The 16,354-nt window shown below is 39.7% G+C and overlaps 3 protein-coding genes and 1 long non-coding RNA gene across 5 annotated transcripts; 3 read left to right on the top strand and 1 right to left on the bottom strand.

Moving 5' to 3' along the window:
* Window positions 1–2,069: 2,069 nt before the first annotated feature.
* rhoh (ras homolog family member H) lies at window positions 2,070–4,205 on the top strand. Its single transcript, XM_058087309.1, has one exon. The coding sequence runs from the start codon at window positions 3,001–3,003 to the stop codon at window positions 3,568–3,570; it is 570 nt and encodes a 189-aa protein (XP_057943292.1). The 5' UTR covers window positions 2,070–3,000; the 3' UTR covers window positions 3,571–4,205.
* A 2,717-nt stretch (window positions 4,206–6,922) lies between these two features.
* chrna9a (cholinergic receptor, nicotinic, alpha 9a) lies at window positions 6,923–11,049 on the top strand. The gene is made up of 7 exons (XM_058087272.1): window positions 6,923–7,060; window positions 7,175–7,320; window positions 7,990–8,144; window positions 8,259–8,439; window positions 8,522–8,873; window positions 9,938–10,539; window positions 10,625–11,049. Exons 1-7 carry the CDS (start codon window positions 7,015–7,017, stop codon window positions 10,793–10,795), a joined length of 1,653 nt encoding a protein of 550 aa, XP_057943255.1. The 5' UTR covers window positions 6,923–7,014; the 3' UTR covers window positions 10,796–11,049.
* Window positions 7,552–16,123, bottom strand: LOC131138421 (uncharacterized). Its single transcript, XR_009132086.1, has 3 exons — window positions 16,039–16,123; window positions 15,421–15,548; window positions 7,552–8,849 (listed from the first exon to the last, which is right to left on the bottom strand). It is a non-coding gene; the product is annotated as an uncharacterized LOC131138421 (long non-coding RNA).
* Window positions 12,284–15,355, top strand: LOC131138401 (intelectin-like). 2 transcript variants are annotated; one of them, XM_058087296.1, is made up of 8 exons: window positions 12,284–12,374; window positions 12,459–12,530; window positions 12,633–12,749; window positions 12,821–13,068; window positions 13,518–13,676; window positions 14,509–14,626; window positions 14,854–14,957; window positions 15,064–15,355. In XM_058087296.1, the coding sequence occupies exons 1-8, from the start codon at window positions 12,347–12,349 to the stop codon at window positions 15,205–15,207; spliced, it is 990 nt and encodes a 329-aa protein (XP_057943279.1). In that variant the 5' UTR covers window positions 12,284–12,346; the 3' UTR covers window positions 15,208–15,355. The 2 variants fall into 2 exon arrangements, with proteins under 2 accessions (XP_057943279.1, XP_057943271.1); XM_058087288.1 differs by having other exon boundaries at window positions 12,302–12,380.
* Window positions 16,124–16,354: the final 231 nt, after the last annotated feature.

The following is a 16,354-nucleotide window of genomic DNA, read 5'->3' as shown; positions in this document are numbered from 1 at the left end:
CTTTTCTTCTGTTTTTCAGTTGCTCGTCTTATCATCACTTGGTGAGTGCTAAGAAATATATATATATATCTATTTAATGATAAAGATGGATAAATGGAGATGATCTTAGACAGTATTTCCCTAAAATACCTAAATAACGGACATCTTGCTATCTGCAAGGAAGGCAGCCAGCACCCGGAATGGTAACTTCTTTTCTTGTTGGTATGAGTAATGTATTATTTTGGTAGTTTATATCATAAGGGACTATATGGGTGTGTTTTAATGAGTATAAATCTTAAAAGTATAAATTATATGAAAAATGTTGTCTGGAAAAGCAGAAAAAGGTTTCTGGTTGACTTATTGAGGTTTGATTTATATTTATCCTTAATGGTGGAACTGCAAAGGCACACTGAAAAGAAAATATCATATAATTACCAGAAAGGGTAATTTAGGGAATTAGGGAGGATAGTGCCATTTTAAAAATAGATGCGATGTTAGATTACACTGGGGAACACTCAAAATGTTGCATTTAAAGTAAGACTTGTTTTTAGTCAATTTAAGTGTGCTGAGTTCAAATCTGAAGTTAGTTTTTTTCTGCAAGCTACAGATTTTATGCAATCTTTAATTTTTATTAAAAATAGAAAAAAATCGAGCATTATTATAGGATATTGCAATGTCAGCCACAAATCAGTATATTTAACAAGGCAAAAGAAACAGAACATTAAAATGTGATTTTAGATTAAAGTACACCATTGTTAGAAGTGCCATATGTTTTTCTGGAAGCGTTTCTCAGAAAACAGTCTTTATCGCAACGTGAGATAAGCATAATTTACAACGTTCTTCAGATAAGAGTCAATCACAGCTAATAACGCTTATCACTTTCTGTCAGTACAGTATTTTAGTCAGGCAGGAATTTGCGTTTGTAACTTTTGCATTTGTACACTTCATCTGGGCAATCTCGTTTCATACTCCAGCAGTAGTCGGCCATCATACTTTTGTCCCAGCGACCTTGGTAGCGTTCTTCCATGATCTTTAGGTCTTGGTGGAACCGCTCTCCTTGTTCGTCACTCACAGCCCCCAGGTTTTCAGGGAACTGGTCAAGGTGGCTGTTCAAGAAATGAAGCTTGATGCTCATGTTGCACCTGAGAGCACGAAAAGCGAGGAGCATTCTGTTCACAAGTTCATTGTAGTTCTCTGCCTTGTTGTTTCCAAGGAAGTTCTAAGCAACTGCCACAAAGGATAACCATGCTGCCCTCTCCAAGGCGGTCATCTTGGCAACAAACTGATCATCACGAATGGGGGTTCGAATCTGTGGGCCATCAAACACACCTGCTTTGATCTTCTCGAACGACAACCCTGGTATAGCTTTGATTATGTGTTGGAAACATTCACCTTCGGTATCCAGTGCCTTGACAAATTGTTTCATCAAACCTAGTTTGATGTGCAGAGGAGGAAAGATGATCCTATCTCTGTCAACAATTGGGTCATGTGTGATATTTGGCATGCCTGCTTCAAGGGTTTCACGAACAGGCCAGTCCTTCTGGACCCAGTGTCTGTCTCGTGCTCGACTGTCCCACATGCAGAGGAAACATGGAAACTTGGTGAAACCTTTCTGTTGACCAAGAAGGAAGTTTACCATTTTCAAGTCTACACAAATGATCCAGTTGCGCTCACGATATTTTAAGAATTCCATGACCATTCTGATGTCATCATAGTCTTCCCGCAGATGAACTGAATGACCTACAGGCACTGCCCCGTAAACATTGCCATTATGCAAAAGAACACACTTGAGACTGCGTTTAGAACTGTTTATAAAGAGCCGCCATTCAGTTGGATCATAGTGAGGAACACCCAGTTCTTTGAGAAGACCTGGGATATCATGGCAGTAAACAAACTGTCTGTCTTCAGAAAAGAAGGTCACAAAAAGCTGGTCGCGCTTTCTGTAATATGACACTTTAACAGTGTGATCAACAAGATTTTTGCCTTGTAATCTTGATGCCAAAAGCTCAGCTGCTTTCTTTGAAAGACCTAAATCCCAAACTAAGTCATTCAGTTCAGTTTGGTGAAGAGGCTTGGGGACTGGGGGAGATTCAGTCTCTGAAGAACATTCCTCGGATTGTTCCCACTCAGTTTCTGGCAATTCATTGTCACAACTGTCTTCCTCGTTCCTATCATGTCCAATGTCTTTATCGTTTAATGAAGGCAAACCTTTGAAAACTGGAACAGGAATGGAATCTATGTATATAATCTCAAAACGCATAGATTTGGGTTACGTAAGTTCATATATTTAGACTATTTCATCTATCTCAAATTGCATGAAAACTAGAGCTTATGGAGAAAAACTAATTTCAGATTTGAAATCAGCACCTAAAAATCATTCAGAATCAGTTAAAAAATCCAATGCAACAGAAAGTTGAAAAAATATTGTTCCCCAGTGTTATTAACCAAGCCAGGAATTGAAGTGCAGGTATTTTAACTTTTTCTGGCAAAGCTCCAACTTTATTCTAGTAATAATTTTTACTTTATTCTTAGTGTATAATGTGGCTGTAATACTCCTTCGATGGACTAGACCATTTGCGGCCAGTAGTTAATTTTTTTTTTTAATTGTCTCACTACGTCATTACGTAAAATGACAAAAAAAACAGCAAAATTGTGAGAAATAGAGCAAAAAAGCACAATGTAAAGACAAAATTGTGGTATGTTGATACTACTAATTAATAAGCGAATGCTTTGTCTTTAAATATTTACCCGTATAATGTGTTTTCACATTTGTCTTGATGTGAGGCCTGGTTACCAGCATGATGACAAAGGGTTTGTAACCTTTCTCCTAATGTTTTCTCAGTAGAGCTCTCATCTGGATGGAACAACCCAGACCGAACCAACAAAGAGAGCTGCACATAGGACAAGTGAAAAATGGTGTAAATACAGAGAACATCAGGGCATGCCTTTGATGACTTCTAGACGTTGTGCACAAAACTTGACGAATCTAAAATTGTGAGCTTACCAGAGCTGGCTGTTGGAATGTCAGTCAAGTGTGTCCTGGTCGGGGACAGCGCGGTGGGAAAGACGTCCCTTCTGGTCAGATTCGCCTCAGGAACCTTCCCAGATGCCTACAGGCCTACGGTGTTCGACAACACAGGGGTGGAGGTCTACCTGGATGACGTTGTAATCCACCTTGGTCTGTGGGACACAGCGGGACATGACAACTTCAGACAGATCCGACCCAGATCCTACCAGCAGGCCGACGTTGTGCTGGTGTGTTTCTCTGTGGCCAATCCCAACTCTCTGGCCAGCGTGCACAACAAGTGGATGGCTGAAGTGCGGGAGAACTTACCCGACGTGCCGGTGCTGGTAGTGGCCACCCAGACGGACTTGCGGGAATCGGGAGCACATCGGAGCGGCTGCATCTCTGCGGCGGAGGGGAGACGCGTTGCTCATGACTTGCGTGCTAAAGGCTACCTGGAGTGTTCGTCTTTAAACCAGCGAGGGGTGCAGCAGGTTTTCGAGTGCGCCGTACGGACGGCTGTGAGCCACAGCAGGAAGCAGGCCAGGCGGCGAATGTTTCGCATCAACCAGTGCAAGGTCTTTTGACCCTTGACTTGGCATATTTAACCCCACTTAAGTCACTTGTTAGCCTCTTGTGGGTTTTTCTTAAATGTTTAATTTATGGTGCTAATTCTAATCCTTTAAGGGAAAATGACATGTCCAGCGTGTTGTGTATGCAACAGAACCAGACCACATAGGACACCACATGTGACAGCACCCCTGAGCTGAGGCCCAAAGGTGGTCAGTGCCTTGCTCAAGAGCTCCTCAACTACACACCCGAAGCAGGCTAGCATCTCTCAAACAGCTATTGCAATTTTTTGCACTGCTCCCCAGATCCCAGCCCAGTGGGATACCACCATGTATCTTGTTGCCCAACACTGACAACTATATCATTTTTTGGCTATATTTTATTTTTGATAGTATCCATTTTCTTCAACATTTACCAAACAGGGTTCAATCTGCTATCAAAATGATCCTAATTGCTGTATTGCTGTCCTGCTTTCAAAGTCAAATGATTTACAAACCTGAAATATATGCATTCACCGGCCATACCATTAGGTACACCTGCTTGGTAATGCTCAGTGTTGGGATGTTAATTCGACAATGTTTGTGTTATTGATGAATTAAGCTCACTGCTGTTGGGGCGATGAGGTGGACTGTCTTAAAAGAATAAATTGATATGATGAAAAGGCTCGCTACCTTGGTGTGAAAGTATGTACATGAATACATAGTTTTCTCTGAAATGTGAATATATTGTAATGCAGTTTGTCACATACGCATGTACAAATAATTGTAATGCTTCAACTTTAGGTTACATAAAAAAAATCCATCTTATATTCATCATGTGGAAGTAGACAAAATCATTTATCAATGTTTAAATACCTTCGATTAAAACATAGAACTCCTTTTCACATTAGTGAATTTACGGACTTGTTAATTTTGACTTGCTGCACACATGGACGATGCGCTTTGGTTATTTTATTTGTCAACTGTAGTGAAAGGCTGTATATTTGGACATGTGATCATGAAATTCTATTATAAGACAAACTCAAAATGTCACTTAAAAATTTTTTTAAATTAAAAACGGTATGAAATTACCGTACGGGATGTATGAGATGCTGTTCTGTCTTTGCATTACATGGTTCAAACTTGACCACTGCGGCAATCAGGTGGCAGTAATATTACAGTAGATACATTCTAGCTAATAGAGTGGAGTGGTAGGCAGCTCATTCACTGTATATTAAAAAAACACAAACAAAAAAAAAATACAGCAAAACTGTGAAAAAATGTGTAATGTTATAAGAAAAAGTTAAAATATAAATCCAATATCACAAAATACCACACTAACACTAAGCTCTATATGCACTGTTGCCGGAGATGTAAAATTCCTTTAAATATATTTAATTGCTTAATACATTTAGACCTGCTGTATATTGGGTTAGCTTAGTATGTTGATATATTATACCAAAGAATATCATAATTGCATTCTATTTTTTTTTGCAGACTTCTAATTCATTACTAAACAATAAAAACAAATTAAAATAATAACACAGACTAATTTCTGACTAATGTGTACAGCACACTCGTGTTTCATCACATGATTGTATATTCTATGTAATGTACTTTTAAACCTGTTACTGTGCAAATTCATCTTTCATTTACCAAAAACTAACAGATTTAGCGTTAAGACTTTCTGTCACACATTCTGCCATTGTCACACAGTCAACACAAGGCCTAATCCCCCTTTCTTAAACACACATGCACGCAGACCCACACACACACACACACACACACACACACAGACAGACAGACAAATGCACACAGGAAACACCTGGGGTATGCTAACCTCATTTACCGACTTTAACCTTGTTTGCTGTATTTCATGCAATCCAATTGGTCCTACAAACCATAAATAATCTTACACTAATAGCATATACAGAGTTCATAGAAAGGGGAAAAAGTGTTTAAATAAATACATAGATATGTAGATTCATTAGAAATAACAAATAAATACATAAATATGTTTAAAAAGCTAAACAAAACAAATGCGGGGTGTTTTGTATTTGTCCATGTTAGTTATGCAAGCTACTTCCTGATTCATGGACAATGACAAAGCCTTCCCGAAGCCTTTTAATGAGAAAATGTCAGATGCCAAACACGTTGCCATGGGAACCATACCAAAGAGGGACCCATCCATTTCATATGCCAAGGATCGATAGGCCAAAGACTATATCTTGTGATGGAAAGTACACTCAAAAAATAAACGTTTAGCCTCAACAAAAAAAATCTACGCAACAGTTTCCATTAGTCTTTCTTAGTTATGACAACTTAATTTGAAATTGCTTTGAACCAACAAACAATATTGCATTGCACAAATTAGCTTTTCCTCTTCACTCAAAGCTTATTTTAAGTAATGCTTACTGAATAATTGTTGTCATAAGGACAAGTTTTTAAGTTTGTAACTCAAAGAAATATGTTAAGTCAACTGACATTTTATTCAAAAGTAGTTTAATTTGTTGTCTACTTAATTATATATAACAATGCACACAACTTTTTAAGTAGCAGTAACTTAATATATATATACTATATATGTGTGTGTGTGTGTGTGTATATACTATGTTACCAAGCTAATTTTATTAAGTCATGGAAACCTGAATTTTGTTTTAAGCTTACCAACAATAAAATTTGAGTGTATATGACATTCTAAATTAAGTTCATGTAATCGCCAACATTATTATTTGAACATAACTTAAAAAATAAAGTTAGCAACTTAGAAAGTTTATCTTAATCAATTAATTACATTTTTTACATTGCATTCATGTATAAAATCAAGTGGTGTCAACAGATAATCTGAATTACTTTTTAGAGTGTAAAGGGGGTCAGACGTTCTTGAGTGTACTTATTAATAGTATTACAACAAGTTGCAATTGCGATATCATTCTAGTGGACATAAGGTAGGTTCATTTATAGTCAGGCCTTCCCTTCTGATTACCAAATCCTACACCATGGAATGTATTGTTTGTGGAAATCTCTCACTATGGACTGAAATCTGATCCCGGATCTGTTTTTTTTCACTGGTGTGTTGTAACATGTGTCACATGCTGCTTAACATGTGTGTGCTCTTCTTGAATAACCTGGTACGTGGTACCATGTGATGTACTGTACGTCATTGTCATGCAGTGTGTATGGTGTTCAGTGTGTTCCACGGGGGGGGGACTGGTCATGTACACGGGTGGACTGTGTGGCGAGTGTCGCGGTTCACTTACTGCCTGTGTGATATGCGATACCGGCATTGTGTTTGTGTGTCAGATCCTGTTACAAAGCAGTCGTCACATGCATGCACAAACACACACATTGACAGAGACAAACTGCGACTAATAGCTAGTGAAGCATCGAGAGTCTCTGACATAATGTAGATCAAGAGAATGGAAGACTGACCTTCTGGGTGACGACTCGGCGAATGCACAGCTGCACAGTTACTGCAAGAAAATGAAGAAGGCAGCAGTGATGGTTTGGATCATCCTTTTGGTGCAAGGTCAGTTTTAATGCTCTCTTTAGCTTTTCTCCTACAGAGTTAAACTTTATACCTGTTCAGAAACTTGACTCCATGTCGTTGCTTTCTCTTACTCCCCTTGTTCCTTCCTGACAGTGTGTGAGGGTGCAGGAGGACATTATGCACGTAAACTTCTCAGTGACCTGATGGAGGACTACTCCAACGCTCTGAGGCCTGTGGAGGACACCGACAAAGCGCTCAACGTCTCCCTCCAGATCACACTCTCACAGATTAAAGATATGGTGAGTGGGGAGAAAACACATCACCTGTCACTTTACAACCTGCCGACACTGTGGGGGGTTCAGCTTGGTATGCATCAAGTCATATAAAGCTACATTTCTTCCAGGGAAAACCTACAGTAACAAACATTGTCCATTAGAGGGCACTACTGTACTGAAGTTTATGCCAACATAGTAGCCACTATAGTAGACACTTCACATTTCAGCCAATTTATTATATAGTCCAGAAAAAATACATTTGCATATACTTTAGAGTAGTCAATGTACAGCTTGTATAGCAGTATAGATTTACAATTATGGTCTAAATCTCTGGCAATACAAGTGCCTTGCACAAGTACCTTACATTAACTATGACACTTGCACCACATATTTCCAATCCAATCCACTTTATTTATATAGCACATTTTATAAACAGAGTTTCCAAAGTGCTGCACAGACTAGTAAAATTAAAAAGTAATAATCCAAAACTAAAAGATCATTAGATATTTATCTTAGTATCTGCATCTTGCTCACTGCTATAGCCCTGTCTCTTGAGGAGCTATAATAAATAGTTGCTGAAATTTGACGTGTGTACGCTCTTTTGTGAGATACTATATGTTGGAATCTTGAAAGAAATTTCAAGTTAAAAGTCTCAAATGTGACCCAGAATACATATTGTGTTTGTTTATGAAGGATGAGAGAAACCAGGTGCTGACCACCTATCTGTGGATCAGACAGGTGTGGCACGATGCCAACCTGAAGTGGAACAAGGAGGATTACGATGATCTGGAGATGATCAACATTCCCAGCGACTTGGTTTGGAAGCCAGACATTGTCCTTTATAACAAGTTAGTAGATGAACATAAAAAACAAGTACTATGGAGACACTGTGCATGGATAGTATAATCAAGTGTACTTGAAAGAAGGTGTGTTTGCATCTGACTCGGGTCTAATGTGTGCAGAGCAGATGAAGAATCATCTGGTCCATCCAACACCAATGTGAAGCTGCGCTACAATGGGGAGATTGTCTGGGACTCTCCTGCCATCACAAAGAGTACATGTGTGGTGGATGTTTCTTACTTTCCTTTTGACTGGCAGCAGTGCAACCTCACCTTTGGCTCCTGGACCTACAATGGGAACCAGGTGAGGAAGAAGAGGCAAATGAATGTGGATCATGTGAAACCAGATGAAAAAAAAAGTCATCCCCCAGTGGTCTTTCACACAGGTGGACATCAGCTTGGGGATGGACAGCGGCGACCTGTCTGACTTTGTGGAGAATGTGGAGTGGGAGTGCCACGGCATGCCGGCAGTGAGGAACGTCATGATGTACGGCTGCTGCTCTGATCCTTACACCGAGGTCACCTACACCCTGCTCCTGAAGCGTCGCTCGTCCTTCTACATCTTCAACCTGCTCCTGCCTTGTTTTCTCATCTCGTTCCTGGCGCCACTGGGCTTCTACCTCCCTGCCGACTCGGGGGAGAAGGTGTCCCTGGGGGTGACTGTGTTGCTGGCCCTCACTGTGTTTCAACTGCTGGTTGCTGAGAGCATGCCGCCTGCAGAGAGCATGCCCTATATAGGTGAGTCACATTTATTATACAATATGAGAAAATATTACAGAGTTGTGCAGCAGTCTCTTGAGCAGCAGCACTCCTGAACGGCGCATGGTCTCCATCTAGTGGTGGGATTAGGCAAGCACTTATTTAGGTTGTTTTTTTTTAAATACAGGTTGCCAAGATGGTTAGTTGTTGGTTTCAGTTGTTCCCTTTTTGTTGTATATTATTGTATATTGTTGTATATTATTTTAAAAGTTTATTATGGTTTGCTGTGTTTTTTATTTTACTTTTTTTTTGTTATTATTTGGTATTTTTATTTGTTTTTTTGGTTTTTATTGTCAATAGGTCTATAGTGTTTTAAAAAATCAGTGTATTTACTTATGCACACTCAGTCTCTATGTGGTGCGCGGACTTGTCAGGGTTCTGGGGACCCTTTCTTCCCCAGTGGTATTAGTGGTGTTTAATTTTTTAACAAGCTCATATCCGTACAAGTTGAGTGATACCAATCATAGCGGAGTGGGTGTGCCCTGAGGTGGGCTGTGCGTGGAATGAATTAAAACAGACCATTTTGGAAATCCAAGGAAGGACAGCTTTTATAGGTGCAGATTCTGGAAGATCTAGAAAGCTTTCTATGTGGGTTATTGTGTGTAGCTGCTCTACAGGAGTCCACAACTCAATAGAAAGTGCCAAAAATGAGCATAATAGGTTCCCTTTAAATAGTACAAGTAGTACTATTATTACTCTTTTGAATGCATTTTGTTTTGAGAAGAAAAACTCTTTACTTTAGTGACCCCACCAACTAGACGGAACTACATTTCTCACCACTGAAAACTAACCAGAACTCCACGACACTGCCGATGGGGATGTCATACAACTTTATGTCAAAAAAGCCAAACTATCCCTTTAAACATATACCTGTTTCTTTTTCTACGTAATTTACATTCCACCATTCAGCCAAAATAAAACCTCCATTATCCTTCTAATGACAGAATTCTAGACACAACCATTGTCATGGGACTCATACAATTTTACAGTTGCACCTAACATTGTGACTTTTGTGTACATTTTTTCCTTTACCAAATTCCTAGGAAAATACTACATCGCCACCATGACAATGATCACAGCCTCAACATCCCTCACCATCTTCATCATGAACATTCATTTCTGTGGCGCTGAGGCCAAGCCGGTACCTCACTGGGCTAAAGTCCTCATCATAGACTACATGTCCAAAATCTTCTTTGTCTATGAGGTGGGGGAGAACTGCACAACTTCAGAGTGTGAGAAGAGCCCCCTGTACCCCGACGAAACCATGAGTGATGCGACCTTCAACCCTGAAAACTGTGACATCTACTACCGTGACACAGACGCATACAAGCACACCAACGGTCACGGTGTCCATCATCCCAAAAAGCAGCACAAAAATCAGGCAAATGGCAACACCAGGCATCACTATCACAACAACCATAAGAACCACACCTTTGGAGCCGGTCGGGCACAGGGGAACCGAGGGGCGGGTCAGCACTACCAGCATTACATCACAAGAGACGACCTGGACTACGAGGCTACTCCTCATCCTCTGAAACTCCAGCACTTGAATGGAGAACTGAAGGAGCATCTCCTCGATCCTGGGGAGACAAAACATTTGACCCCAGCTTGCCCCTGCAGCTGCCCCTGCCTCCAACATAATCAGGTATAATATTTAACTTATTAGTGTGTTTCCTAAAAAAAAGCATGATATATTATATAGTATATAAAGAATAATGTCTCTCCTGTAGGTGGTGAAGAACATCCAGTACATGGCCAACTGCTTCCGAGAGCAGAGGGCAACTTGTGTCAAGGCGGCAGAGTGGAAGAAGATTGCTAAAGTGATGGATCGATTCTTCATGTGGATCTTTTTCATCATGGTGTTCCTCATGAGTATCCTCATTATTGCTAAGGCGTCATGACAACCGCTTTTGTTCTATTTTTTGGTCTAACACTAATCCTCCATTATCTCTAGACACATGAGTCACCTAATTGCCATCTTAGAGGTGGAAAGAATTAGACCAGTTTACCTACAAAGGAAGGTGTTTCATGTGTCAGTATCGTACTGTGTGCCCATTGTTCTTGTTGACATTTTGTATAAGACAAGGACTCGTCATTGTTTATGAACTGACATTCAGCTACAGGCACCACCATCACAGTGGAACACAGTGAAAAATATGCCTCAATAAATAACCAAAACTGATCAGATTAGATTGAGTTTTTAATCTGTAAATACGATTATGTTTCTATCCATTGTGTTTTTATTATGCATCACCAATAGTGTTTTTGAATGCTCTATAAATCAAATAAATAATATGAACAGTGTATCCAGTAACCCCTATGAATCATGGTGCATGCATTGCCATGCTTTCCAGATCTATACAGATATATTGGTATTATAGCTTTTCTATCTGCAGATAACTTGATATAATTCTAGCAGTAGCAGTTGTGTTACTATTTAGTTGGAGCCGCAAAACGTAACACTGTACAATCATTGCAAAACTTTGAAACTATGGCCAAACCGAGCTTGTTGCTGTGTGGCGAACGCCATCACTCGACGACAGTATCATTATTGACAGGAAACATGATACCGATATGAAATGTATATACCAATTTTATCAGACACACCTAGTTATTGAAAATAACTAGCACTTTTCAACTCTGAACTTCAGACATCACATCCTGTCTTCCCGCCACTCAGTTCCCCTTGTGAATACATTTAAAATAACACACACATGTCTTATTTATGTCTTGTTATGTTTACTATGTTGGGTAATACAAGTGTAAAGGTGACTGCATTGTGTTGGAGACATTAGCTACCAAAACAAAGCAGATTGGAAAGATTAAACCTGATTGGACGGGACGTAAGTGCATTAATGAGTCAGATTCTGTGGGAAAATGTGCAGTGCTCGCGTTATTTGAATATATTGAATGGGGGCACATTTTACTCAAGACAAAATATCTAGTATTCATTCATTAGACTAAAGTCTGAGTCATTGATGTCAAAGTCATCAAAATTGCGAGTCGAATTTGACTTGAGCTCAAGTCAAATGATTGGAGTCCATACATCTGTCGAATAAAAACTGCATTCAGAAGGTTGGAAACAGGTTTTCCATGCTCTAACTACAAAAATATTCAATTTATAAATAAGGAATCCTGCTTTGCGGAAATTCACTTATCACAGTCGATTCTGGAACCAAATACCGGCAACAGCCATGAATGAGGGGTTACTGAGTTACGGTTATCGTGGTTTTCGGTATTTTCAGTATGTGACTCATTTGAAAACAGACTAAGACACACCTTCTTTAATCAGTAAATCTTATCCGTCAGTTGGATAATGTAATGTAGTTTGAACAAAGTGTATCAGAAAATAGCCCAATGGAAGATTAAACATTAACCGATTGGAACTTTGAACCAATTGGCGTTAACTAAAACCCACTGACATACTTGTCTTTTGGCTAAACTAAGATAAGATGCGCCAAAGCTCTGCCACCAACACAGGTAACGGTGCGTTACGTAGAATCTCTTAAATGTACAAGGTCTATGTATGATATAACATATTCTTCAATTGCTGATGTTTTACAGCCATGCTTTACAGTCTCCTTGTTTTGCTGTCTTTGGGACAAACAACCTTCTTAGCTGCGTCTTTAAAGTCAGGTACTGTAAATGACAACACAAACAAACTGAACATATTCGGTATGTATATGTGGTTCTTTTGAAATGCATGCTAATATTCGACCTTTATTGAGCACATTTAAGACGCCGCTGGACGTACGACGGAGACAAACTTTGAACAGTTGGAGAAGCTGCGGAGCAGATCCAGCTATGTTGCAAGAAGCTGCAAAGAGATCAGGGATAGATATAACGAACATGAAGGTCAAATATTGAACCTGAATTCGCTCCCATGTGTTTGAGACAGGTTACATTTGTTTTTCTCATTTTCTCAGATGGCTTGTACTATCTAACCACTGCTAATGGAATGGTTTATCAGACTTTCTGTGACATGACCACCGCCGGAGGCGGCTGGACGCTGGTGGCGAGCGTCCATGAAAACAGTGCGTCCGGAAGGTGCACAGTTGGTGACCGCTGGTCTAGCCAACAGGGCAATGATGAAAACCTTCCAGATGGAGACGGGAACTGGTCTAATAGAAATACCTTTGGAACAGCAGAAGGAGCCACTTCGGATGATTTTAAGGTACCGAGGCACACCACAACCAGCAGATTTACGATCAAAATATTAGCGCAAAATTATATAAAAACATTAACAGCATTATTAGTTTGAGGAAAGCATGTTTTAAAGGTCCAATATTATAGTATTGTTCAAATATTTTAATAGGTTTCAAGGGTCCCACAATAATACTGTAATCTGTGGTGTGTAAGACACAGTGGTGTCAATTTAGAGATAAAAACAACCAAACAACCGGTCCATATATCACAGAATTTCAGGCTTTATTTTCAGATGTCTCATAAGCCTACTTTTCAACCAAACTGTTCTCCAAGAAGCATCTAGCTAGGGGCGGGTCAGCCCATGAGGAAGGAGATTTATACCCAGAACTTCAAAAGTTTTATGATTTCCAACTAACTGTACAACTTTTGAGGAGTCTGACTCTGGAGGTTGAACTCTAACAGTGTTCCTTTCAACAGAACCCAGGTTACTACGACATTGTGGCAGCAGATATGTCCGTATGGCATGTTCCCAACAACTTCCCAATGGAACACTGGAAGCTGGGGGCCATTCTCCGCTACCACACAGACAACAACTTCCTCCATCTGTATGGAGGCAACCTCTTGCAGCTCTTTAAGGTAGTTCGGCAATAGAAACATCATATTAAAACTAGTACTGTCAAATCAATAATGCATCATTAACATTTACAATGATATTCAGAAATATATCATAAGTCGCTCCGGAGTACAAGACACAGGACCAACCAAACCATGACAAAAAAGTGACATACAGTCCGGAAAAAATGGTAAAATGGTATTTGTATAAATTAACAGCTCCAAATGAATGGAAAATTTAAATCTAAAAGATGCCATACATGTCTTAAAATCTATTTCCTTAACAGTTTCTTTAATAGTGGCAGCAGAACATTAATCACTTTAAGTCTTGGAATTGGAAGATTGGAATTGCACTGCCGTTGATGAGTTCAAGTCACATTAAAATTTTAAAAGAGCGTCAGACTCTGCATGACTCAGGGAACTACACTGTGTCACTGTCTGTCATAGCAAAGAGCTATGTTAAAAAATATAATATTCATTAATTCATTTTCACCCTGGACTGGTCGCCAGCCAATCACAGGGCACATATAGACAAACAACCATTCACACTCACATTCATACCTATGGACAATTTGGAGTCGCCAATTAACCTAGCATGTTTTTGGAATGTGGGAGGAAACTGGAGTACCCGGAGAAAACCCACACATGCACGGGGAGAACATGCAAACTCCACACAGACATGGCCAAGGGTGGAATCGAACTCAGGTCTCCTAGCTGTGTGGCCTGTGTGCTAAACACTCGTCCAAAAATATAATGCGATTATTAATAAAATAAATTAGTTACCACAATTATTATGCTATTTTTGACAGCTATGATGAAACACGTCTTGTCTTACGCCTGTATGCCTTTTCTTTAGCAATATCCAGTGAGATACAATGTGGGCTCCTGCAGTGACAGAGGTCCAGCTATTTCCATTGTGTACGACTCCGGAGACCGAGAGTCCACTAGGAATTTATATGGACCCAATTCAAGAAGTAAGACCATCACTCACTTGAGTAAATAATGTACCAACAACCACAATATTACTGTTCATTCAGTATAATACAAGATGTCATCTTGCTGTTGTCGTCATCAGTTTGAGCCTATCCATATTCTTTTTCCATGGGCCCAGACAAATGTGGTGCATAGTAGTGTATAAACTGTAAAATACCGAATTTTCACTGAGGGGTACTAATAAACATTTGTTCTTCTTCTATCAAAGGGGAGTTTGAAACAGGTTTTATCACTTTCAGAGCAATAAATTATGAACGTTCAGCCATGGCAATTTGCTCTGGGGTCAAGACGACAGGATGCAACACTGAACATGTGAGTACAAATCTCAATTTCAGCCTAGTGACTTTAAAGGAACCTACTGTCACTTCATGGATTTTTTTGTGTCCACTGCAATAAATGTTTCTCTTGTGGTTTCCAGTATTGTGTAGGAGGGGGTGGGTACTTTCACCCGGATCAATGTGGGGACTTCCCATCATATGAATGGGACAAACTTGGACGAGAACAAGGCTGGAGTGCTTCCAAAGAGATCACTGAAGCTGCTGTTTTTTTGTTCTACCGCTAACTATTACTAATTATTCTACAAATGTGATAACTTCAATTTTGGCTGATATGAATCTAATGTGACTAAGCTGTATTGTGCTGTATATTTAATAATAATTATGACCCAGAAGAATTTGCAGATTTGTGGGCTTGAATGCACTATAAACAACAATCCTGTTATTATACTGTACTATACTGTACGCTTTCCCACCTCCAAGGCACTCATAGCACTTACCTACTGATGATGCAGCATCAGGAGCAACTGGGGGTTCGGTATCTTGCCCAAGGATACTTCGACATGACAACTGGAGGTCGGATGATCGAACCTGCAACCTTCAGATTGGGAGACGAGCACTCTACCACCTGAGCCATGAGACATCCAACCCATGATTTACACCTGAGGCTTTCAAAGTCTAACATCGTGTTACAACATCACTGTGGATTTCTCCAGATTTAATCAAACTTTAAGGCTATTCTTACCAACAATTAGTGTTTCCATAAATTGGCAGGACAAATAATAAGAATCACTTCAAATAAGACTGGAAATAATCCTCAAATCAGGGAAATATAATAGAGCAGAATAGAAGTGATGGACAAGCATGAATGCTCAAGAGTTAGTGCAGGCCAGTAGAGGACAGGAGAGGGAGGATCACACCCGAATTGTACCAATGGCCTCACAGTGTTCCCTCGTTTAAAGTGGGATAGTTTCCCAAAACAGTCCACAAAAACTTAATTTTTGGATTATATATGTTTAAGCCTGTAAAACACTGCACCATACACTTTACAGCCAATAACATTTACACTGTCAAAGTTCAAACCTTGATTTGAATTTTAAACATTTTTATCAACCTACACAAGAAACTCCTCCTGTTGCAGTCCTCATTCGAAGCGAAGATTCATTTAGCTAGCAAAGAAGCTAGCTAGCGATGACACAGGAGACACGGCGGAGCAGCCAATCACGACGCAGAAAACAATAGGTGACAGACAGAGGCGCGAGGGACGGAAGAGACACTCAATATCCCACAATGCAATTCTTCTTAAAGGGCCATACAATGCAATGATTGTTAAAAAAAGCAGCACTAAAAATATTCTGCGAAACGGTGAACCACGATACAGAGAGGGAACACCTCCTTCAAATCCATTTGTCACAAAAAAGGCAAAGGTAAAGA

This window comes from Doryrhamphus excisus, chromosome 1 (assembly GCF_030265055.1).
Source record: "Doryrhamphus excisus isolate RoL2022-K1 chromosome 1, RoL_Dexc_1.0, whole genome shotgun sequence".
NCBI lineage: Eukaryota > Metazoa > Chordata > Actinopteri > Syngnathiformes > Syngnathidae > Doryrhamphus > Doryrhamphus excisus.
Note: the sequence above shows the minus strand (reverse complement) of the source record. Positions and strands in the feature narration are given on the sequence as shown.

What these genes read in the sequence shown, in the direction of transcription:
- chrna9a (XM_058087272.1), top strand. Translation starts at nt 7,015, where the DNA reads ATGAAGAAGGCAGCAGTGATGGTTTGGATCATCCTTTTGGTGCAAG. An exon ending in GATCATCCTTTTGGTGCAAG is followed by an intron (nt 7,061 to 7,174) that starts GTCAGTTTTAAT and finishes CCTTCCTGACAG; the next exon opens with TGTGTGAGGGTGCAGGAGGA. An exon ending in TCTCACAGATTAAAGATATG is followed by an intron (nt 7,321 to 7,989) that starts GTGAGTGGGGAG and finishes TTGTTTATGAAG; the next exon opens with GATGAGAGAAACCAGGTGCT.
- LOC131138401 (XM_058087288.1), top strand. Translation starts at nt 12,347, where the DNA reads ATGCGCCAAAGCTCTGCCACCAACACAGGTAACG. An exon ending in CCACTTCGGATGATTTTAAG is followed by an intron (nt 13,069 to 13,517) that starts GTACCGAGGCAC and finishes TCCTTTCAACAG; the next exon opens with AACCCAGGTTACTACGACAT. An exon ending in ATATGGACCCAATTCAAGAA is followed by an intron (nt 14,627 to 14,853) that starts GTAAGACCATCA and finishes CTTCTATCAAAG; the next exon opens with GGGAGTTTGAAACAGGTTTT.
- rhoh (XM_058087309.1), top strand. Translation starts at nt 3,001, where the DNA reads ATGTCAGTCAAGTGTGTCCTGGTCGGGGACAGCGCGGTGGGAAAGACG.